Below are 26,192 nucleotides of genomic sequence, written 5' to 3'. Positions count from 1 at the left end.
CTTCCCCTTTTATGTTTTTGTTGTTGCAAATTATCCCTTTATATGCTGTGCCTTTATTTTCCAAATTGTAGAAGCTATAGTGTTTTTTAATGCCTTTACTCCCTTCAACTTTTATATTATATTTAAGTATTTAATGCCCTATTTTGAATAATAGTTGCAATTTCCTGCTTTTGTCTGTCATCTTCAGTTTTGTTTCCTATTGTCTTTTTGTTTCAGGTAGAAGGGACTCAACATTTTTTCTTAAGTAGGTCCTGTGGGCCTCAGCTTTTGTTTGTCTTGGAAAGCCTTTATTTTTTCTTCATATCTAAAGGATAATTTTGCTGGATATATTATTCTTGAATGGTGATTACTCTCTTTCAGTATTTTGAATATTTGATTCTACTCGTAGCTTATAAGTTTTCTGCGGGAAAAAAAAAACAATGATAAACTAATGGTTTGTTTTGTTTTTATATGTTACAGTCTTCCTTAGCTGTCTTGAGAATTCTTTCTTTGTCATTAAGTTTTGACACCTTTAATATAATGTGCCTTGAATAAGGCCTTTTTGCATTGAGGTAAATAGGGGTTCTGTTATTCTTCTTGGATTTGAGGGTCCAACTCGTTCTATATGTTTGCAAAGTTCTCATTATTTATTTAAATAGGCTTTCTGTTCTCTTTCTTTTCTTCAGGTATACCCATTATTTTATTACTAGAGGCCCAATGCAAAAATTTGTGCAAGGGGCTCGGCACTCGCAGCCATGGTGCCTTGCCTCGGCACTCGCAGCCGCAGCTTCATCCGGAAGGTCATCTGGTCGTTCGGCTGCCTGGTCTAATTAGCATATTATGCTTTTATTATTATAGATTGTTCTCTCTGATGGAATCAGATAGTTCTTTTTTTGTTGTTGTTAATCCTCACTGAGGATATTTTTCCATTGATTTTAGATAGAGTGGAATGGAGGGGGAGAGACAGAGAAACTTTGAGGTAAGAGAGACACATATTGGTTGCCTCCCGAATGAATGGTCAGGATCGAGCCTGCAACCAAGGTACGTGCCCTTGATCGGAATTGAACCCAGGACCCTTCACTGAACCAAACCAGCAAGGGCAGATAGTTCTTACAGAATTCTTTCATATTTTTAAAACTCTCAATTCTTTCTCTTCATCTGAGTCATTTCTAGATTTCTAAGTTCAAGATCATTGATTCTTTTTTTTCCATCTGGTCTGCTCTATTTCCTAAGCTCTCTAATTCATCCCCTCCCTTTTAAAAAAATATATATTTTTATTGATTTTAGAGAAGAAGGGAGAGAGAGATAGAAATATCAATGATGACAGAGAATCATTGATCAGCTGCTCCCTGAATGCCCCCCACTGGGGATTGAGCCCACAACCCGGTCATATGCCCTGACCGGGAATCGAACCGTGACCTCTTGGTTCATAGATTGACGCTCAACCACTGAGCCATGCTGGCCGTTCTTTAATTCATTCTTAATCTCATTTATTGCATTATTGAGTTCTTCAGCTCCAGAATTTCTTTTTTTTTAAAATATATGTTTTATTGATTGCAGAGAGTAAGGGAGAGGGAGAGATAAAAACATCAATGATGAGAGACTCACTGATTGGCTGCCTCCTGCGCACCCCACATTGGGGATCGAGCCCACAACCCGGGTATGTGCCCTGACCAGGAATCGGAACCGTGAACTTCTGCTTCTTAGGTGTAGATGCTCAACCACTGAGCCACGCCAGCCGGGCCAGAATTTCTTTGTTGGCTCAGTTAGATGGAGCATCATCAAAACGTTGCTGGTTTGATTCCCGGTTATGGCACATACTTAGGTTGTGGATTTGATCCCCAGTTGGGGAGTTTAGGGAAGGCAACCATTTGATATAAGTCAAGTGGCAAGTTACATGGAAAGAAGAAATTGGGGTTTTCTTGCTTCTTAAGTAAACTTCCTTCCATACTTCATCTTGGAAAGGATTAGATAGTCCTATCAGTCATCTTCATCTTTAGTACTATGCATTTTTTAGGTATAGTGGCTTTATCTTGCCAAGATAACTTTCAATATATGAAATCATTAAGATGGGAAATTATTTTGGGTGTATTTGAACAATTTTCAACAAAAGGCTTTTTAAAATACCTGTAAGAGATCTTGGACAGTTCCACAAGTCATAATGTTGGACATAAGTTTTACAATAAATTTATCTTTTGTAGAAAATATCAACTTGCATATTAAGCAATAAGGATGTATTTTATACATTGCTTTCTGAACATTTTTATTTATGAATACTAAGTTACAAAAAATAATATCCAAAATTTTTACTTTTTTTAAAAAGGTACCAATATGAATTTATTCATATTGTCAGGAGTTTCCCTGGCTGTTTTTTCCATTTCTCTATATGTATGAGAACAGGCAAACCATTTTTATGTATCATCCTATTATTTCTGCTGTTTTGTAACATTTTCATTTATTAGAGACATCTTTCCATGTTACTTTAAATATCTGCCTCTTTTATAATAGTGGCATATGTGTGTATCCTAATTTGTCTAATATCTTGGGCATTAAGACATTTTGGTAACATTTTTGTGTATATGCCTAAGCAGACATTTCCATCAGATCTGTGGAAAGAATACCTGGAAAAGGAATTGTTGGACTAAAAGCTATACAGAGCTAAAATTCAGAGATGTATTTTTTACATTGCCTTCCAGAAAGGTTACAATCATCAATTTGTACTATTTGCCCTGTGTCCATTTACTACTCTTTTTAATCTTAGGATGAACAAAAAATTATTATTTAAGTTGAGCCTCTTTTTGTTGTTTTTCTGTTGAACTGCCTATTTGTGTTCTTTGTCCATATTTTTTTTTTCTGTTTCATCTTTTGTTTTTAAATATTGAATTTACATGAAATTTATTTTTATATGGGTTATGAGGTACTTCTAATTTTTTCCCCCTTGAATTTGATTATGGGTACTCCCAATGAAAGATAAGAATGTATAAAACATAATTTGAAATTGATATATAGTATAGCATATTAAATTTCTAATTAATAATTATAAATAGGATAGGTTTAGAGATAGGTAACTAAGCATTATGTGCTGTTATGTAACCTTGTGTACAAAAAATTTAGTTTTATATTTTCTCCCACATTTAATTGCACATTCTGGCCTTTAGCCATTTTATATACATGTAAAGATTTGGTGCTATGGTATTAACATCCCCCTCTCCCCACCAAAAAAAAAAAGATGTATTGACAAATATATAAGGCTAAAAAATTCTTTTTTTTAAATATATTTTTACTGATTTCAGATTTCAGAGAGAGGAAGGGAGAGGGAGAGAGAAATAAAAATATAATGATGAGAGAGAATCATGGATTGGCTGCCTCCTGCACGCCCCCTACTGGGAATTGAGTTTGCAACCAGGACCTGCGCTTTGAACCAGGAATTGAGCCCTGGGCTAGGCTAAAGAATTCTTTATTGACAAAACAAAGTTTTTGTTCTTTTAGTAAAGAAACATGTATAGGTGACTCAGCATAAATGATCTAGTTTGAAGTTCTTTTCAGACTTAGACTATTCCTAATAGTGTTCACTTAACCCCAACAAATATATGGGTGATGATGAGGTGGTAGTTATACTTCCCCTTTCTTAAAGTGGATGCTAGGAGTTAGTTGGCATATGTATAATGCACCTTTACTTTATAAAATAAATTGGAAAAAAATTTAAGCATTCAATTATTTTGTTACAGCCATATGAAATTTTCTGGCTTACAACTTAAAAGTTGTCAAGCTTGTATTTATTTTGAATATTATATTTCTACAGCTTTTATTTCTAACTACATAGTTAGGGTACTGATGTAACTAATATTGATATCTTAAATCTTTGTGAACTTATAGCAGATGCTTTCATATTAGCACAGTAGTATGTCTAAGGCATTTGCTCTCTGAAAGTAAAAGTATTTAAGCAGTAGGTCAATGTATACAAAGTATAAATAAGTAACAGCTTTTTAAAATCATATACAGTGAGTCTAGTTTTCTTTTAGTCTTGGCAGAATATGCAGATTTTAATTACTGTTAGACTCTTGTCTTACTGTTATTTTTAGGTTAAGAGCATTAATTGCTTGAGCTGTCTATTTCAGTTCCTCTTTATTTGTTAAATGAGAATACGACCTAGTTTGTAGGTTTATTTTGGAAGGTAAACGAAGCAACAGTTTACTAGTATAAAAGTCCTCTGCAAAGCCTGGTACATAGTATACAATTATTGATGTCAGTGATTCTATTCAGATAAGCTACACTGATGAGACTCAACTTTTTCTTACCGATGAACACTAAGTCACTGAGGATAATCCCTTCCTCCGAATATTGCAGTGAAGAATTACTTGTCAATTTAGTGATGTATGTTTTTTTTTAATTTCTATATTGATTGTGGTATTACATATGTGTCCTTATTCCCCCATTACCCCTCAACCCCCCATTCATGCCCTTACCCCTCTGTTTAGTGATGTATGTTTTTAGCATTAAATATGATGGTTTACAAATACATTATTATAGTGACTTCTACTTTTGAAAGACTGGAGTCTCTGTTCACTTTTCCTTCAATTCTATTGATATTGTTGAGTAGACATTTTATGTCGAAGAAACAACATTGGACCTGATGTCAAGAGGACAATCTACAAATGTATTCATTATGATAACACTTTGGCTTTTGTTTTGCATTAATGATTCTTCTACTTATCTGTACAAATTTTGAGTGTTTTTCTCTGTTGTAAAAGGTGGTGGACCCAGGAAAAGAAAGTTATCTTCTTCTTCAGACACAAATGAGGAAGATGAATTTAATGGTAATCAAACCATAAAAAAGAAGAGACTGGATCATGTAAGTTACATTTGAATTGCACTATCAAAATTACCTGGTTAAGCACAGAGTATGTTGTTTATGAACATCAGACCTGAAAATCCACCTAAATGAATCTTCTTTCTTTTCTCTCTCAATACCAAGTCAGAGAATCAATTTTTGCATTTCATTTGTGACTGTTTTGTTTTCTTTTTAATTTATCAAGTATTAATTTTTCACCTCTTAGTTATAAAATTAATTTTTAGGATATTCTAATGGCATATATTTATACTTTTAAATTTTTTTTCATGAAAGTTATACATACATATCCTAACATATAAAAACCCTGGGTCATAACTACCAGTAACGAATGAGCCTCGACCAACTGGAAGTCAGTCCTGACTGCTTCCGCTGCAGGCGCAGTGCCCCAGCACTGATTGCTGAGGGGGCTGTGAATCAGGACCAGAGAGAGGTCTGAAGAGAGAAGCAAGGACTGATCTGTTGCCTCTGTGGCAGCTTTTTTTTTTTTTTTTTTTTTATCTTTATTGTACAGATTATTACAGTTGTTCCTCTTCCCCCCCCCGCCCGCCATAGCTCCCCTCCACCCGGTTCCCACCCCACCCTCTGCCCTTACCCCCCCCACCACTATCCTCATCCATAAGTGTACGATTTTTTTCTGTCTCTTCCCGCACCCCCGACAACCCTTTCCCCCTGAAAATTGTCAGTCCACTCCCTTTCTATGCCCCTGATTCTGTTATATTCACCAGTTTATTCTGTTCATCAGACATTTTATTCACTTGATTTTTAGATTCACTTGTTGATAGATATGTATTTGTTGTCACTTTGTTGTTCAAAATTTTTATCTTTACCTTTTTCTTCTTCTTCCTCCTCTTAAAGAATACCTTTCAGCATTTCATATAATACTGGTTTGGCGGTGATGAACTCCTTTAGCTTTTTCTTATCTGTGAAGCTCTTTATCTCACCTTCCATTCTGAATGATAGCTTTGCTGGGTAGAGTAATCTTGGTTGTAGGTTCTTGCTATTCATCACTTTGAATATTTCTTGCCACTCCCTTCTGGCCTGCATAGTTTCTGTTGAGAAATCAGTTGACAGTCATATGGGTACTCCCTTGTAGGTAACTAACTGTTTTTCTCTTGCTGTTTTTAATATTCTCTCTTTGTCTTTTGCTCTTGGCTTTTTAATTATGATGTGTCTTGGTGTGGTCCTCTTTGGATTCTTTTTATTTGGGGTTCTCTGTGCTTCCTGGACTTGTAAGTCTGTTTCATTCACCAGGTGGGGGAAGTTTTCTGTCATTATTTCTTCAAATAGGTTTTCAGTATCTTGCTGTCTCTCTTCTTCTGGCACCCCCATAATTCTGATGTTGGTACACTTGCAGTTGTCCCAGAGGCTCTTTACACTATGTTCATATTTTTGGATTCTTTTTTCTTTTTGCTTTTCCGGTTGGGTGTTTTTTGCTTCTTTGTATTTCAAATCTTTGACTTGATTCTTGCAATCCTCTAGTCTGCTATTGGATCTCTGTATATTATTCTTTATTTCAGCCAGTGTATGCTTCATTTCTAGTTGGTCCTTTTTCATATCTTCGACGGTCTTGCTAAATTTATCGGCCTTTTCTAGAAAATTCTTGAAAAACCTTATATCCGTGGTTTTGGACTCTATATCCAGTAGTTTGCATTCCTCCATTTCTTTCATTTGTGATCTGTTTCTTTGTCTCCACATTTTGGCTGCTTCCCTGAGTTGGTAGAGTGCCTTTGTGTGCTGGTGTCCAATAGGGCCCAGTGGCTCAGCCTCCCCAGTTACCTGAGGTGGACACTCTTGGTGCACCCCTTTGTGGGCTGTGTGCACAGTCTTGTTGTAGTTAAGTCTTGATTGTTGTTGGTATCACTGGGAGGAATTGACCTCCAGGCCAATTGGCTGTGAGGATCAGCTGTGTCTATGATGAGAGAATTTCTGTGCTGAGACACCCTTATGGGGCAAGACTTGCTTCAGTGGGGCTTTGGTGCTCAATGAGTGTGCCCTCTGAGTGTGTCCCTTATGGATCTGAGGAGTTGTAATCTGGATGGTCCCACTCTGACCACTGGGTACACTGGCTCTTGGATCTCCAAGGAGGTGCTAATTTAGCCTCTGCCTGAGGCCACCCAGCAGGAGCTACGGAGAGATCTGCAGATTCCTCTTCTTTGTTTGGGGTTTGGAGGTGCCCAGATGAGGCCCAGCTGTGAAGCAGTGCAAGCTGCTGTGGGTCCTTGGGCCTTCTTTTGGATATTCCGGGTCTCTCTGACCCAGCTGCAGTTTGTTATGTAATTTTAGGTTTCAAAGGGCCAGGCCATTCATATGCAAAAGCCTCTGCACAGCTTGGGTGGGGCAGGATCTCAGGGCGGAGCAAACAGCAATCGCTAACCATCAGCCCTAAGAGGCCCCCAGGTCTCAGTGTCCCTCAGTAATCGCTGCAAGCACCTCTGAGAGAAAGCTGCCCTGGAGTTCTGCCCAAAGCCAGACAGTCCATTTTCTCCCCATATGAGTCTGGGTCCCCAGAGTCACGCCCGGGACTGGAGTTCAGAGCAGTTGGGAGCTTGTGTTTCCCTCCTGATTGAAAAAGAACCATGTACTCAGTTGCCAGCTCTTTCCGTGCGTGCGCGCCTCCGTACCTGTGCACTTTACTTTTGCACCTCCTCTGAGTCTCAGTGTGCTTTTCTTTTTCCTTCTGGTTGTATAATTTCCACTCAGCTAGCCTTCCTGTGGTTCTGGATGATGTCCGTTTTGTCTGTTGTAGTTTTGAAGTGGTTGTGCGAGGCAGCAATTTCAGGTGTTTACCTATGCCACCATCTTGGTTTCTCCTCTGTGGCAGCTTTTGATCAGCACTTGCCTCTCTCTTTCTCTCCCAGTCTGGCCGGCAGCCTTGCCTCCAGGCAGCAGCCCCGCCTTTCTAATCAGGCCCCGTTGTTAGGCCCAGAGACGCTGACTGGCATAGGAACCAACCAGTCAGAACCAAATGTGGGTGCTGTGAAGAACCAATGGCTGTCTAGGAGGAGAAGCTTTTGACATTGATTGGCATAGGAACCGACCAATCAGAACCCAATGTGGGTGCTTTGAAGAACTAATGGCTGCCTCGGAGGAAGAGCTTCTCTCGCTGACTGGCGTAGACACGACCAATCAGAACCAAATGTGGGTACTGTCAGGAGCCAATGGCTGCCTAAGAGGCAGAAGCTTTTGACGCTGACTGGCTTAGAAACCGACCAATCAGAACCAAATGTGGGTGCTGTTGGGAGCCAATGGCTGCCTAGGAGGTGGAGCTTTAGATGCTGACTCTCATAGAAACCCACCAATCAGAATCAAATCTCGGTGCTGTGGGGAGCTGATGGCTGCCTAGCAGGCAGAGCTTTTGACGCTGACTGGCATTGAAACCAACCAATCAGAACCAAATCTGGGTGCTGTTAGGAGCCATAGGCTGCCTAGGAGGCGGAGCTTTTGACGCTGACTGGCATAGAAACCGACCAATCAGAACCAAATTGGCCAGCAGAGGAGGGCAGTTGGGGGTGAGATTAGGCCTGCAGGGGAGGGCCATTGGGGGTGAGATCAGGCAGGCAGGGGAGGGCAGTTGGGGGCAACCAGTCTGTGAGGGGAAGGCAGTTAGGGGCGAAATCATGACGGCAGGGGAGGGCAGTTGGGGTTACCAGGCCGGCAGGGGAGGACAATTAGGGGTGATCAGACTAGCAGGCAGAGGCATTTAGGGGCGGTCAGGCAGTCAGGCAGGTGACCAGTTAGGAGCCAGCAGTCCCAGATTTTGAAAGGGATGTCTCCAATTGGAGAGGGTGCAGGCTGGGCTGAGGGAACCCTCCCTCTGTGCATGAATTTCATGCACCGGGCCTCTAGTGGTTATATAATACTTATGAAAAACAGTTGCTGCCACCACCAGTACCATTTCCTGCTGCCCAGTGGCAACTACTTATAATTCTTCTAGATGACTTTTGATACTTAACTAGTTATCTAAAATAATAGTGGTTATGCTTTTATTGGGTTGCTCTAATTTTTCACTATTTTATTTAAAAAATTTTTTTTGAGTTTTGGAAAGAGACAGACAGACAGACACAAGGACATGAGAGAGAACATCAATTGCTTGTCTCCTACATGCTTCCCAACCAGTGATCAAACCCAAAAAGTATGTTCCCTGACTGGGAATCGAACCCGCCACCTTTTGGTGCATGGGACAGCGTTTCAACCAACTGAACCACACCAGTCATGGCTGCTCTAGTTTTTTACTTACTTTTACTTACTTTATGAATAGAACTAATAAGAGGCCTCCCAGTAAAACCAGATATAATCTTCCCTGTGTCTTCATTCAGAAAACACAATTTATTCTTGGTAATAAAAATAAAATACCACAACTAATACAGTAACCTCTTTCTTTTACTGTGATTTAGGTAGTATATGAAGACCAAAATAGCCAGTTGGCCTTCTCTACCCTGATTTAATGGGACAATCGTTATGTCCCTACATAGAAACATTCTTCTTTTGGGAATTAGTACTAATGGGAAGTAAAAATTCTGTGAGTAGGTTTTTAGGTATGAGGAAATGCTGTAGTGTGAGAGACAAAGGCCCACGTTTTAGTTTACAGATCTACATATAATGGCTATCTGAAAATACCATCAAATGTGCTGATTCAGAACATTTACCCTCCTTGTACATCCTGATGAACTACATATCAGAGTGTTATCTACTAGTTCACATGCTGAACTTTTCACTAAACAATACTACATCTGTAAGCCAGTTGCTTCTAGGTGTTGAGGCACATAGTAAAATCAGTGAACTTCCTGAGCATGAATCTATTGATGCACTTTCTTCCAGTGAAATTAGCTTCCAGTCAGAAGCATTGTTGTGTTACAGTGCACTATGATTGAGAATGAGGCTTTCTATATACTATCTAATAAAAGAGTAATATGCAGATTGATTGTCACTCTAACACAATATGGCTGCCCCCATGTGGACATAAGATGGCCGCCACAAGATGGCCAGCTGGGGAGGGCAGTTGGGGTGACCAGGCTGGCAGGGGAGGGCAGTTAGGGGTGACCAGGCCAGCAGGGGAGGGCAGTTAGGGTGGAACCAGGCCTGCAGGGGAGGGCAGTTGGGGGTGACCAGGCCTACAGGGGAGGATAGTTAGGGACGACCAGGCTGGCAGGGGAGGGCAATTAGGGGTGACCAGGCCGGCAGGGGAGGGCAGTTAGGGGCAATCGGGCCGGCATGGGAGCAGTTAGGTGTCGATCTGGCTGGCAGGGAGAAGCAGTTAGGGGCAGTCAGGCAGGTAGGCAGGCGAGTGGTTGGGAGCCAGCTGACCTGGATTGTGAGAGGAATCCCAGATTGGAGAGGGTGCAGGCTGGGCTGAGGGACACACACACACACACACTCACACACACACACACGTGCACGAATTTCGTGCACTGGGCCTCTAGTATCTGTATAAGATGTATTAATTCTCTGGGGCTGCCAAAATAAAGTTCCACAAACTGGGTAGCTTAAACAACAGAAATATGTTGTCTCACAGTTCTGGAAGCTCAAAGTCCAAGATAAACTGTCAGAAGGGTTGATTCCTTCTGAGGGCTGTCCCATCCCTCTCTCCTGGATTCTGATGGTTTGCTGGCAATTTTAATGTTTCTTGGCTTGTAGATTTCTGTCTTCATCTTCAGAATGCATGCTCCCTGTGTGCGTGTCTTTCTCCAAATTTCCCGTTTTTATAAGGACACCAGTCATTATATTAGGACTCCCTTTAATGACCTTGGTTTTATTTTTATTTTATTTATTTATTTATTTATTTTTTTAAAACATATTTTATTGATATTTTACAGAGAGGAAGGGAGAGGGATAGAGAGCTAGAAACATCGATGAGAGAGAAACATCGATCAGCTGCCTCCTGCACACCTCCCACTGGGGATGTGCCCGCAACCAAGGTACATGCCCTTGACCGGAATCGAACCCGGGACCCTCCAGTCCGCAGGCCGACGCTCTATCCACTGAGCCAAACCGGTTTCGGCTGACCTTGGTTTTATTTGATTATCTCAGGAAAGACCCTATCTCCATATAAGGACACATTCAGAGGTACTGAGATACAAAATTCAACATGAATTTTGGAGGGACACAATTCAACCCATAATTGGGTTATCAGAAGCAGATGTATAGGGAAGGTAAATTCACACAAGTTTCTGTTACAATCTCTTCCATGATGAAAGAGGTTCGAAGTAATCAACTTCCCACCAACCACTGGCTGAATCGCTCAAGGAATGGTGCTATCATGGGAACTCATTGTTGGCCTCTGCTCTTCCCAGGTTGAATACTTAGTAGTAGCAATAGCCAGATAAATATTGATGTGGGAAAGTTTCATCTTGTTGATCTGTATATACAGCTTTAATTCCTATTGCAGTGGCCATCTGTTATATAGAATCATTGAGCAAGCATCCAAAAGGCTAAGATCTTATTGGTGTTCACAGAATAGATCATCTGTCTACCTGATTTTTTGAAATCTGCTTTACAATACATGCCCTTTGCAGAACATTCACATGGAACACTGTTTGCTTTGCATTCTGTTTTCAGAAAACCTGAAAAGTTTAGCAGTGCACCTCTTCCCCCAGACTTCTGGTCACTAGTCTTTCATTCTTGTTCTTTTCCTTCGCTACTGGCCATGATATATCATTGATCTGTAGCTCTTGCCATCTCTTTCTATATAAAATGGACAACAAGGTGCACTGCCCTAAGTTGTGGACAGGGCTTGTCTCTTAAATAGGATTATATATATATATAGTTGTTCACTTCACTTTTAGCTTCTTCTAACAATTATGTAAATCCTTTGAAAACCAGTTTCTATATAATAAAGAGGTAATATACAATATAATATTCTCCTCACTTAGTCTGATCAGAAATAATTTCCCACATACCTGAAATCTATATAATTTTATTAACCAATGTCACCCCAATAAATTCAATTAAAAAAAAAGAGTTCCCCAAAGTGCTATACATACTGGCTGAGTCTGAGACTAAATAACCTTATTTACTTGCAACTTATTTGTACCTCAAGTCCAGTCTCAAATACACAATTTCCACTTGCTGCTGCTCATGCTCAGAGTTAGGCTTGGTGGATCAGATATCCAAATCACATACCAGATCAAGTCTCTTGGTCAGTTGATGTCCCATGGTCAACCATTCTGCTCCCACCCTCTATGAAGCCAACAAATGTTTCACAGAGAGAGATCAGTTCATTCTATTTTTTAAATGTGAATTGTTCCAATGCAGTAAATATGTTAAGAGAACAGTTTGAGCATTCCCAAGAATTTTACACTTTTGTTCATGATAGATATCAGGTGAATGCAGAAAACTATATCAAGCTGAACTGGACTACATGGGAATACACAAAACACATGACACCTCAAAACATCTACTAGCTGCCTCATTTCACTGTATTTGCTACCCCACAAAGTTGTGTTTTACTATCGTTTCACATTTGTGAATATCACCATTTGAGAAAAGCAGTCACTCAACATCCTTAACATATCTGAGCATTCTGGTTCAAAAATACCAAGCTGTGCATACAAAAGGCAAGTTTTAAGTATGGAGGAGAAGCTTGAAACAAACATTTGGAAAGAAATGAGAACATGTGATATATCCTGACCAGTAGGTATAAAGGAATCCACATTGTCACAAAAATAAAGTATAAGACTGGACCATCTTCAAATACTGTGAAGTCAATAAGAACAGGTATAAAGAAATTCCCTATAGAGTTTACTAAAAAATGGTTATATCATATGATCCAGAAATTCCACTTCTGGGTATTTATCGGAAGAAAAAAAACACATGAATTTGAAAAGATACATGCACTCCTATGTTCATTGAGGCATTATTTACAGTATCCAAGGTATGGAAGCAACCTAGATATCTATTAATGCATGAATGGATAAAGGTGTGGTATACAATGGAATATCACACAGCAATAAAAAAGAATGAAACCTTGTCATTTGTGACAACATGGATGAGGGTATTATGCTAAGTGAAATAAGTCAAGCAGAGAAAGACAAATGATTTCACTTATATGTGGAATCTAAAAAGCAAAACATAACAAAAAACAGACTCATAGGAACAGTCCAAAAGGGATGGTTACCAGAAGGGTGGGGAGTGGGTGTGAGTGAGGATGGGTGAATGGGGAAAAGGGAATATAGTCAATAATCCTATATAATAAAGAGGTAACATACAAATTGACCATCACTCCAATACACAAGATGGCCGCCCCCATGTGGTCAAAGATGACTGCCCCCATGTGGGCACATGATGGCTGGCAGGGTAGGGCAGTTGTGAGCCATCAGGCCAGCAGGGGAGGGCAGTTGGGAGGGACCAGGCCAGCAGGGGAGGACAGTTGGGAGGGACCAGGCCAGCAAGGGAGAGCAGTTAGGGGTGACCGGGCCGGCAGGGGAGGGCAGTTAGGGGTGACTGGGCCGGCAGGGGAGGGCAGTCGGGGGGCAACCAGGCCTGCAGGGAAGGACAGTGGGGGTGACCAGGCTGGCAGGGGAGGGCAGTTAGGGGCAATTGGGCCGGCACGGGACCAGTTAGGTGTTGATCAGGCTGGCAGGCAGAAGCGGTTAGGGGCAATCAGGAAGGCAGGCAGGCAGGCGAGCAGTTGGGAGCCAGCAGTCCTGGATTGTGAGAGGGATCCCAGATTGGAGAGAGTGCAGGCTGGGCTGAGAGACAACCCTCCCCCCCCAGGGCACGAATTTTGTGCACCAGGCCTCTAGTATTATAAGTTTATGTGGTGTCAAATGATTACTGGAATTAGTGGGCTAATCCCATTGTAAGGTATAAAAATGTCAAATCACTATATTGTATAACTAAAACTAATATAACCCATATAAGATTAAAAAATAAAATTTAAAAAATAGAAGAAAATGAAAGCTTGTTCAGCATTTGGATTAAAGACCAAAGAGTGAAAAAAATCAGAGACAACCTTTTTCACATGTATCTTTATATACAAAGACCTTAAATGGAAATCACTGTATCCTGCAGAAGTAGCTCCAATAGTGGTTGTGTTAGTAGTTTCAAACAATGCTACAAATTCATAAGCCCATTGCCTTGCTGGTGTGGTTCAGTGGTTTAGTGTCGACTTGTGAACCAGGAGGCCACAGTTTGATTCCTGGTCAGAAATGCCTGGGTTTCTTTCGGGCTCAATCCCCAGTTGGGGGTCGTGTAGGAGGCAGCTAAGGAATGATTCTCTCTCATCGCTGATGTTTCTACCTCTCTCTCCCTCTACCTTCCTCTCTCTGAAATCAATAAAAACATATTGTTTTAAAAAATTCATAAGCCATCAACTATCACACAAAGCCATGAGTGCAGATGGGAAAGCTGCAAAATAATTTTCCAATGGTGATTCAGAAGTAAACTGAAGAAGGCGGCTGACTATTCATTGAATTAAGTGCTCAATTTAATGAAACAGGTATCTGTTATGCATGCATGCTTCAAAGGACCCATATCTGAAAGACAGAAAACATACTCTAGGATTTAAGACTTGGAAAGATAGCATTACAGTGATGTTTGGTACCAGTGCCTGGTAGAGACTTGGAACTGATGAAATCAGTAGTAGTTTGTCACTTACCAAAATGAGCCTTTTAAAAGAAATAGTTAAAGTCAGCCTTAGAGTTTACTACAGGTGGAGTGCCCAAATCTGCCTTGATATTTTTACTTAACTCTTCCCTGTTATAAAAAGGATAATTACAAAAATAAAAGCAAAACTCCAAAATGAAAAAAAATTATATTTGAAAATTCTTAGTTTATCAAGTCTATCCTGCTACAAAAGCTGACTGAACCAAAAGTTTTTTTTTTTCTTTTTCTTTCTGCCTCCAAAAAAATAGCTCTCTGTTATAGCCTCTTGATAAAAATATGATAGCAGCATTTATGGCTTATTATTTGAAGTGAGCATTTAAAATGCTATTTGCTGTTACTGAAGGTGAGAATGCAGATATGGTTATAAAATTTGGAAGAGATTTAACATCAGGAAGGCATTGCTACCATTATAGAAGCCTGTAGTGATACAATGGAGTGTTACATTAAGTATGGGGGAAAGTTCTCCTTAATTTGTGATTCTTCAGATAAATTTTTAAAATTCAAAACAAGTGTGTTGACATAGGAAAACAGGTTGGCTTTGAGGAGGTAGAAAATTCAGATGTTAAAAGTTTCAAGGGTCCCAATCCTGATCTAGCCATAGAAGACTTGAAATAGGTTGCACCTGATGGCTATGTAGATGCAAAAGGTGAAGAAGATGATGAAAACCTAAAGGCTTCACTGGGACAGTGTAACACATCAAGTTACCAGGTCTTTTAAGTGTTGTTGAAAACAGACTTGTGTGAAGGTAATGGCTTGCTGCTGAGTGTAATAGGAGAGTCGTGTTGCATGGCATCCAGTTGAATTTGGAATCATACAGGCAACTTCAGTATGAAAGGATGAAGCTAACAAAGCTCCATAGATTTATTTACTTTATTATTTGTTTTTTAATTCACTATTTATAGTTTCAGCCAGTATAGGAGAGAGAACAGAAATACAATGTGTCATGCCCTTCTATAGCTGGTGCAACTTTCTGTTCATTTTCAGATACCACCACCCCCCCCACAACCACTTCACAATAAGTCATATCTGCAACCAGACCTTCCAGTGCTAACACCCCCAAGAAAATTTCAGTTCAGATTTATCATGCCATTTTTAACACTGTAGTTTTTATTTTCATGATTTTGCACAGCATAGTAATTTTTGGAAATGCATACAAGTTATAGCAGAACAGTAGTTATCGGCAGAAGCAGATCTGACCTTGCTTCAAAACCATGTGGGTCTGTGCTGGGATTTTTCTATTAGGACTTGCCAGAGACGTCATGCAGCATCCTTATTAATCCACATTCTTTAAGAATCATTGCATGTGCTCAATAGTCATGAACCCTAAGTGGCAGAGCACATTGTACTGCACCCTTGACCTACTAGAGAGCCTTCTCTTAATCTGTGCCCTATTCATAACTGACAATGTTAAGGGCTATTTCGTAAAGAGCAGAGCAGCACACACTGCAGTGAAGTATACCTTGCCTCCAATATCCAGAGGCCAACCAAGTGTTGTCCCTTCTTTTTGTTTTAAGAGTGGAATATGCAACACACTCCATAAAAATCTTGAAAGTGGTGGGCCCCAGAATTTGAGGGTGGTTATTTCCCACTCTGAGGTGTATGTATCTTCCTAAGGCCATCTAAAGCACCATTGCTTCCTGCTTATCAAGTCCAGTCAATATGATATCTTTAGTGTAGAGGAACAAAGTTATGTTCTGTGGACTGTGGAAAACAGTCAGAGTCCTTGAGTACTTTATTATGAAAGAGAGCAGGAGAGTAACCAAAACCCTGAAGCCAGGGAAGGTGTATCTATCACTGACTTGCTTAGGTAAAAACAAATTGCTTCTACTTGCCCTTTCTCATTGGGATAGGGGAGAGAAAAGCATCTGCCAGATTGATAACTGCATAGTTATATTGATCTGCTCCATTAAAAGTACTACATCTGATATAGCAGCTTGCAATTGGGGTCATCACTTGTTTATGTTCACCCAAAATAATTTTCCAAGACCCATCCAGCTTTTGCATAGGCCACGGAGGCACATTGCATTGGGATGGGACGGTGATGTCATTCTCTGCAGTTCCTTCAGGAACAATGGTGGTGGTGGTGGTGGTGGTGGTGGTGGTGGTGGTGGTGGTGGTGCTGCTGCTGCTGGCTAAACTGGGGACTTGGATTTGGTATTGACTGAAATAATGGCCCTTACTCATGGGTCAAGGAGCTAATACAGGGTTTCTGCCAGTGCCAAATATGTCTGTTCCAGCTTTTCATTCTGGAACCAGAAAAATAACTACAGGACTGACTCATAACCACTCGACCCACAGAGACAGATTTGGGCCCAAGCACCAATCACCTGGCATTTATAAAGCTCTGTTGTAACCTCTGGAGTGCATAGGAATTTTCAGTCTCAGGGATTAGCAGGGCTGGCAGAAGCATGGATCTGAGAGCAAATAGCAAATGATAGGAACACTCTCTGCTGAGTATTTTAATTTGTGCTATCATATATTTGATTCCCAAAAGATGTTTACAATTTTCCAAGTATTTTAACCATTTTTTATTGAGGTAAAATTCATAGTAAGAAGTTAGCCATTTTAGAATGAACAATTCAGTGGCATTTAGTATGTTCACAATATTGTTGCAGCTACCCCTCCTGTCTAGTTCCAAAACATTTTATCACCCCATAATTGCATGTCATACCTTTTAAACAGTTTCTCTTCTCCCCCCAGCCCCTGGCAGCCACCACTCTGCTCTTTGTCTCTATGTATTTACCTGGTTAGACACCTAAGTTTCTATTGCTGGTTATTATCCATCTGTGACCTCTAAAAGGCTTGTTCTTGGAGTTTCAGTGTCATTAGTTATAAAATAAGTGTGGCAGTATGAATTTTTGAGGGCTTTGAAATGCTTTCTCCGAATATTAGTGTTTTATTATTCTCCTGCTCAAAATCCTATTGCTTTTTGATAAATGACCTCAGTTTGGCACTTCAAGCCTTATTCAATAATAGTTTTGGTTTTAGTTTTCAGCCGTTAGCCTATCCATGGCCTCTGTGCTTTAGCCCAATTAAGCTACTTTCTATTATAAAACATGTGCAGTTTTTTTCCTGCTCCAAACTTCCATAGCATTTTTTAAGTGGTTCCTGAAACTTTCTTTTCAATTTTAAATATCCAGGTACTATACATACATTATATACAACATTTTATTTGTCTCCCTCCTGTGGAACCTCATCTTCCTGTGTGAAAGTAAGGTATCACAATTTATCTTAGGTAGTGACAGAAAAAAATATAGCATTAATTTGTTGGATAAGAAAGGAAACAGAAGATAAAGGATGAGACTGTATTTTTTTTTATCTTGTTTGTATAGCATGTAGTACAGATCTAAGCAGAGTAGACAGATAAATGCTTTTGGATTGACTGAAATAAACCTAAGGAATCTTTTTTGTTTAAATACGGAATTTTTAACCAGTTTCTTCAAGTGATATTAGGTGACACAGAAAGAGGAAACAGATTGTACATATGAGTAACCATAATTGGAATTCCCAGATTGATGTTTAATTTATATTTTGTTTAGTTTTACATAGGTTTTTTTAATTGATTTTTTTTGAGAAATATCAATTTGTTCCACTTATTTATGCATCCATTGTTTGACTCTTTTTTTTAAATATATTTTTATTGATTTCAGAGAGGAAGGGAGAGGGAGAGGAGATAGAAACATCAATGATAAGAATCATCCATCGGCTGCCTCCTGCACGCGCCCTCTACTGGGGGTCGAGCCAGCAATCTGGGCATGTGTCCTGACCGGGAATCCAGCCATGACCTCCCAGTTCATAGGCCAATGCTCAACCACTGCACATGCTGGCCAAGCCTGGTTGATTCTTTTATGTGCCCTGACTGGGGACCAAACCTGCAACCTTGGCATATTGGGATGATGCTCTAACCAGCTGAGCTATCTGACCAGGGCCCACATAAATTTTTTGTCTTTTTTTTTTTTTTTTTTTAATCATTGTGTCACTTTAAAAAAAAAATACATTTTTATTGATTTTAGAGAGGAAGGGAGACGGAGAGAGAGAGAGAAAGATCAATGATGAGAGAGAATCACTGATTGGCTGCCTCCTGCATGCCCCCTACTGGGGATTGAGCCTGCAACCCTGAGCATGTGCCCTTGACCAGAATCGAACCTGGGAATTTGGTCCGCAGGCCGACACTATATACTGAGCCAAACCAGTTAGGGCCATTGTGTCACTTTTATGTTCTGTCTGAGCAATTTATATTTAAGCCATTTTATGAATCAAGACTGAAGTAAAAGTAAATGTCTTTTTTCCTCTCAGTATTTGAAATTGGAGGTATGAAACTGAACACAGATGAGATATTTTTCTTTTTCCAATAACTTGGAGAGACTTCATTATACCTGAATTATTTCAGGTTAATTTGAGAAACATTCTAGTTTTTTTCTTTTTTAGCAGATTTATCTCATTTTGACCACTGTATGAATGAAGTGTGAGTTGTCAATTGTTGCATATGCAATCAAGGGCTTTCAGAGATCTTAAACCAGCAATGTTTTTTTTTATCCTTAAACACAAAAATTTATCAATTTTCATGTGAACAAAATGAAACATTTTTGGATTCTTCAGATTGAATGTGGTAACTTCCAAATCAAGTCAAAATACAAATGTAATTTATCTTTAGCCTCTGGTTATTGATAATCTCTTAAATTGGTTCTCTTTTTCTCCTCATTAGGGAGAGGAATCAAATGAGTCTGCAGAATCTAGAAATATTTGGGAAAAGCAGGAAAGTATTGTATTGAAATTGCAAAAGGAATTTCCCCATTTGGGTAGAAAGGTGAGTAATGTACTGAAATTTAATCAGCGTGTACTAAGTGTTTGTATTACAAAGTAGTGTTTGAGATATAAAAGCTTTGGATGAGTTTTACATTTTTCTAATTAAATATTTTTCTTTATAATATCTTTATATGGCTTGTTAATTCTTTACATTGTTTATTTACCATATTTGTGAACTATAGTATCAGCATTATAACCATAATCATAACAAATATAACTGTAGTAACAATTGTGAACTTATGTATAAAATGTAAATTATCTAGAAAGCAATCTATAACCCCAAGTCAGCTGTTTTACCTTTTTTTCCTGTTCTATTTTTTTAAATTTCTCATAAAAAATTTTAAAGTTGTAGCCCTGGCCAGGGTGACTCAGTGGTTAGAATGTTGGCCCTCACACCAAAGGGTTTTGGGTTCAGTTCCTAGTCAAGCATACATGCCTCAGTTGTGAGTTCACTCCCCAGCCCTGATTGGGGCTCATGCAGGAGGCAACCAACCAGTGGATGTGCCTTTCACATTAATGTTTCTCTCCCCTTCCCCCCCCCCCCTTCCACTCTTTCTGAAAAGCAATGGGAAAAATATCCTCAAGTGAGGATTAACAACAACAAAAAAAGAATTTTAAAGTGTAATACTGCATTTTATTCTGTTAATATTCTGTAAGCTTTGTTCTATTTGCCAGATAGTGAAAATAGTTTGAGTCATTAAAGACCCATACCAAGCATGCTGGTGCTAATAGGACCACAGTTTAATCATGTGATTGTATATGGAAGCACATTATTTGTTTAACATTTAGAATACTTGCATTTGATTTTTTCAGGCATATGTACAAGTAGTACATCTGCTAATTCTGATGAGCTGAAAGCACAATCTTGTTGTTATACTGCTTTTTTACATATGTTGGAACTATATGTTTTGAAATTTACAGTTTGTAAAAGCCCAGATATATATAGAAATTTAATTGAGCAAACACTTTTTAATCCTCTAATCTTCAGAGTATTTCATTGGGAAAATAAAAATGCAAAAGAAGTCAAACTTCCTTCCCTTTGACCAGTGGTCAGCAAACTCATTAGTCAACAGAGCCAAATATCAACAGTACAACGATTGAAATTTCTTTTGAGAGCCAAATTTTTTAAACTTCTTCTAATGCCACTACTTCAAAATAGACTCGCCCAGGCCGTGGTATTTTGTGGAAGAGCCACACTCAAGGGGCCAAAGAGCCGCATGTGGCTCGTGAGCCACAGTTTGCCGACCACAGCCTTTGACAACTGTTATATATCTGTGAAGGTGAAATTATATACACAGGCAGCATTTGTAAAGCAGCATGAAAACAAGTGTGAAATAATCAGATGAATTCTATTACGTTTTCAGGTGATTTTCTTATTTTTAAAGATCATAAAAGCTTTCTGTGAACTGCTTATTTTAGATTTTTTAACAAACCATCCATAACTTATTTCTAGGAACTAAGGGACGTACTCAAGGAACATGAATGGATGTACACAGAAGCCTTAGAATCTTTAAGAGTGTTTGCAGAAGATCAAGGTAATTGTCCATTCTGTGTTATTATTATAGAAAGTACGTACTCCCATTATATTCTTTATTTTAGTTTATAAGAAAATAGTAAATCTATTATCTAGTAATTAGAGAATGGGATTGTGAAAGATATTAGAAACAGTAATGGAAAAAAAATGTAAATGACCAGTTCCCAAATGTTTTGGCCTATTCTTTATGATAGTGTAAAATGAAATAATAAATATATTTTTCTGTTTGGATAGCTTCGATATTTATGGCTACTTGTAAACTATCATGTTTTATTGAATATAAAAAAACCCCACATTTTTTGCATTTTAACCGCTCTCTGAATGGATCTTTTTTTTTTTTTTTTTAATATATTTTATTGATATTTCACAGAGAGGAAGGGAGAGGGATAGAGAGCTAGAAACATCGATGAGAGAGAAACATCGATCAGCTGCCTCCTGCACACCTCCCACTGGGGATGTGCCTGCAACCAAGGTACATGCCCTTGACCGGAATCGAACCCGGGACCTTTCAGTCCGCAAGCCGACGCTCTATCCACTGAGCCAAACCGGTTTCGGCTCTGAATGGATCTTAATGATTGCCGGTGTCACTGTAATGTAGAAGTCCTAGCCTGCACTTGCATGAATGTCAAAAGTACCAATATCAGAAACTTAAAAGATGGGACTCACTGGCATAGAAGAAAGTCCCTGGTGGAACACTAATCTTAGGAACCAAATAGTGTATGAGAAGTAGTGGGGAAGAATTGAATCACTCAAGTTTAGTAACATCCTTAAGCAAGAATTAAATATACTAGCTCTTTATAATTGGCTTTAGGTTTTTCTTGTTTTGAAAATGATTCCTTTTAAGAATGGCTATACTACAAATGCTTTTGTTGGCACAGAGAATGATATTGTGTGGAGTAAAGAAAGCCACTGATATCACCAATTCTGAGTCAGAAAATTGATTCAAAAGAGATGGGTTATAAGGTGAAGAAATTACCCAATTTATCTTGCTTATTTTTTTAATATATGCACAAGAATGAAGGTGTATGATAATCAGTGTGTAAGTCTAAAAGCTCTTTGAGTAGGTAAAACAAAAACATTCTAAATAATAAAGTCTTGTGTAAAAATTAATTGGTACATATTTTCTTACTGGTACATTAAAACTCTACCTTCAATCACAGGCATGTTAGAAATCTGGAATATAATTTTAAAGTTATAGCCCTGGCCAGGGTTGACTTAGTGGTTAGAATTATTAATCAGTGATAAAGCAGTGGTGCCTTTTAATATATTTAAATACTTTTTTACTAAGTAATGATAAACTTAGACTACTTAGAGGTGGTAAGGGAAAAATTAATTATAATATGGAAGGTTTTAATTTGGGTGAGCCTTGATATTGCTGTACCCATCAGTGTTGGCATAAGGATGGCTGCAAAGTAACATCTGGGACATGTGGGTATGCAGCTGCCATTTATATTTTTAGGACCTTTGTTAGAAAATGGGGATTTATAATTAATACACTTTGAAAAAGAAGTTATCACCTGTTTTTGAAACTAATTATTTTAACTTATTCAATAACTTCAAATTGTATTCAGTATTTCTCTTTAGTGTGTATCAAGATTTAACAATAATTTATAGTTGAATTTTATATTTAAAGGGAAAATACACATGTTTAAATATTTTTCTTATTTGAAGTGTTACATCATTTTATTTTATATCTTTGTAATTTAGTTATTTTTGTCTTTCTCTGTACACAGAATATGCTTCACAAAGTGAGTTTCCAAATGGAAAAGAAGTTTCTTCAAGAAGTCAAAATTATCCTAAAAGTATAGCTAAAGCAAAACTAAAACAGAAATATGCCATGAAAGCACAAAATGGTTTTAACAAGAAACGTAAAAAAAATGTATTTAATCCAAAGAGAGTTACTGAAGACTCTGAATATGATTCAGGTTCTGATGCAGGTAGTTCACTAGATGAGGACTATAGTAGTGGTGAAGAAGTGATGGAGGATGGCTATAAAGGTAAAATTCTTCACTTCCTTCAAGATGCTTCAATTGCTGAACTTACTTTGATTCCTCAGTGTTCTCAGAAAAAGGCTCAGAAGATAACAGAACTCCGGCCCTTTAATAGTTGGGAAGCTCTGGTAAGGCTACATTCTTTATCTCCGTGAGTGTGTGTGTGTTGTGTGTGTGTGTGTGTGTGTGTGTGTGTGTGTGTGTGTGTGTGTTTAATTCACAGTACCGTTTATACTCAATGTGTCTTCAGCCCAGGGAAGCATAGATGGGTGGCCTTATCCTCTGTAGAGGCAAACATTACTTTCATTGTAAGCCAATAGTATTTCAAATAGTGTCATATGACCTAATTTTGAATGAATTAAGGGGTGATTTTCCTGAAAAAAACCCCAAGCTGATTGGCTGGGCATACTGTCACTCATTCTTTTGCATAGAAACTTGGTTCATTTCACTGCAGAAGAAGAAATTAGAGCTTACATTTAGAAAGGAGTTGTTTGCTAGCCTGTTCTGATCTGTTAACTGCTGATACACCATGCAGAAAGCAAGAATGTGGCAGAAATTTTACTGCAACTACTTGAAGAGCAGTAGCAACATCCAGGGGAGCTCCATAATTCAAAATGCCAGCCTAGGTGTTTTATGCTTCTCCACAAAAGAAACAATTGTTTATTTTCTTTTTCTTTTAAAAGTGACAGCTCTAACATGTTTTTCTTGGTTAAACAACGCGGCCATTTTATGGAGTATAGCAGGCTGCAGCGTTTTTAATTGGAAAGATAGAAAAGTGTGGAAGCCTAGAATTCAAGCGTTAGGGGAAGGGAAGGCATAAGCACTGGTAAGTACACTCTGCATGATCATTTTCTGGAATTTGATTTCCTATAAACAAGTTTTAGTCAAAATACTTATATTTTGAGTTTCATAAATGTGAACTATCAATCAGCAAATCTTATTCATACTCCTGTCTTTTTAAATGTTGCTTCAACTTTTGTGAGAATGTGGACTTTATAGTATGAATTGTGTATAGGCCCTGCCGTGAAAGCAGTATGGATTATTTTTTACAGCTTTAGAAGATAAACTGACTCTTGATGCTTTATAAATGTTCATGAAGTTTTTATTCGCTAACTTAGGGAGAAGTTGCTTTTGTGATTAATTTTATACTTGTGACAAACATATGAGCGTAAGTTCCCTTGACAAATGTCTTGAAGTGGTGTTATCGGAGGGTTCCTAAACAATGGTTCTAAAAGCATGTTTTAAAAAATTAAAATACATGAAAAATATAGAAACAAAATGACTAGTATTTCTCAGCTTTAGAAAAAAAAGTCATTTGTTTTGCCTGAAGCCTTTGCTCTTGCAGAGAACATCTGTCAAAGCAGGCTCTTCAAACATGTTCAGTTTTGCCTGAGTGATTTATTTGTTCAAGTATTTGCTGAAGGGCTTTCTTGTTCATCTTTTCTTCCTTTTTTAATTTCTTTTCATCTTTAATAGTCTCCTGTGTTATTGCAGGGTTTCTGTTGCTCAGGCTTGTTGGGATTCTAACTTATTTAATAAGGAATGCAGTTATCCGCACTAGTGTGTTTAAACAGTCACTGTAACTACTTGCCCAAATATCTTATAATAACAGTAAATTAAACCTGTTGTATGTGCCAGATGCTTTTAAAAATATTCAGCAACTTAACATGTAGAAAGCATATTTCCCCTACTAATTAATTGGCATAGTTTAAATTAGTCTTAACATGAGTTTATAGATTGTGTGTTACCTACTTAAACCTTGTCCCCTTTCTAAAAGTTGAATACAAAGACTATTTTTTGCTAGCTATGCATGTAAATGTTGATTATTTTATGTAGCATTTAAAAAGTAAATTTGCTACTTGAGTTCAGTATTCAGGGCTTTTCTGAAAAAAGTAGGAAAACGAAAATGCTTTTTAAATGAACAGTTAAAATTAGCAAGTCAGTGTATATAAGCTTTGAGTTTTAATTGGCTTAGAACTTGTAAGTTTATACTTTCAATTACTTTAAAATTTTTAATATGACTGTTTGTAGAGCAATTTAATATCTTGAAATTATCAAGGAAAAAGTCAAATATTTTGGTAAAAAGCTGTATAATTACTCCTTCCCTATTAATCAAAGAGGTTTAATAGTATAATTGTGAGCAACTTCAAAATGAAACAAAAGAAGAAAACATTTACTTTGTTTTCATAGCTGCTGTTTTAAGAAATTCCTATGAGAATTAGTTGAAATTTTAATTATGTTACTCAGGCATACTTAATGGAAACTACAATACATTATACAAGGTGTGGCAAAAGTAGGTTTACAGTTGTGCGTATGCGAAAGTTTTTTCTTGGATGGTTATTTATCAATTATTGCATTATTTTCCCATATGAACCACTGTAAGCCTACTTTTGCCCCACCCTGTATAGTAAGAACAGCATGCAAAAGTCTAGTAAACTCTTAACATTATTGTTGAAGCTTATTTAGTCTTCAGGATTTGGAATTTGGCAATTTTTATTAACTTTTATTAATATTTCATTAAAATGCCTACTAACCCAACAAATTAATTACATCTACATTTTAATTATGATTTTGGTTAAAACTGAAGTCTTTATAACATTGGTGGGTTAAATGCAACCATTAGTATTTCATTGTCTTATTTTAAAAATAATTTGAATGTGAAAATTATGTTAGTACTGCCTTTTAAAACAAAAGTTATTTGAAAAGTTGTGCATCATTGTTAGGACTTTCTTTTCAGAGAATTGCACTTAAAAAATTAAATAAAATGATCCTAGATATACTAGTGACACTCAATTTACATGAGGAAACTTTGGTTTTTAACAAAAAATCAGTGCATTAGATGAGGTTGTTTAAGTTTTCAGCATTATACTCATTTTTTTCTTTGAATCAGAACGTAAACATTGTTTGTCAAAGTTTTCTTCATAACTTTTTCATTTTACTTATTTTTCAGCTTAATAGCAGTCAAGTATATGCTTATTATAAGAAGTCACATCATTAAATCATGTAAACTTTGGAAATACAGCAAGCCAAAATGTCACTAGTTTTAAAACATGTACTGTTAATGTGGTAAAATTGGGATTTTTATTGCCAAATTTCACACATTTGATAGTATCAGTTCACCAACTACTTACTGAATTTTTTATTAGCCTTGTGTAAGGTGGGTTAGAGATGCAATTATGTCTATACATTGCATCTGTATACTTTATTCATGAGTAACTGATTCATGAATAGCTCTGCCTGAAAACTTCATTTATGCATCTACCTCCTTACCATTTAAATCAGAATATAGTTTTCCTTCTTGATTGTTAACCAGGCAACCCAGGTTGAGTTCATTTTTTAGTTTATTTAAGCTCTTCATTGAGCTATTCCGATCTACTGGAAACTTAAACCACAGACCACAGGTTTTCTTTTTCTGCTTTGTTTTCCC

The 26,192-nt window shown here is 37.9% G+C and overlaps 1 protein-coding gene across 3 annotated transcripts in view; it reads left to right on the top strand.

Annotated features, from left to right (window-relative positions):
- SMARCAD1 (SNF2 related chromatin remodeling ATPase with DExD box 1) overlaps nucleotides 1-26,192 on the top strand; it is a 111,881-nt gene that overhangs the window by 38,186 nt on the left and 47,503 nt on the right. For all 3 annotated transcript variants that reach the window (XM_080682487.1, XM_080682488.1, XM_080682486.1), the window contains exons 6-9: nucleotides 4,731-4,831; nucleotides 19,140-19,241; nucleotides 20,694-20,775; nucleotides 22,508-22,893. In XM_080682487.1, coding sequence (XP_080538613.1) covers nucleotides 4,731-4,831; nucleotides 19,140-19,241; nucleotides 20,694-20,775; nucleotides 22,508-22,893 — 671 coding nt within the window. The remainder of the gene's footprint in view (nucleotides 1-4,730; nucleotides 4,832-19,139; nucleotides 19,242-20,693; nucleotides 20,776-22,507; nucleotides 22,894-26,192) is intronic.

This window comes from Plecotus auritus (genome assembly GCF_963455305.1).
Source record: "Plecotus auritus genome assembly, chromosome: 1".
In the NCBI taxonomy this organism is placed as follows: Eukaryota; Metazoa; Chordata; class Mammalia; order Chiroptera; family Vespertilionidae; genus Plecotus; species Plecotus auritus.
This window is presented reverse-complemented; position numbering and strand designations above follow the sequence as displayed.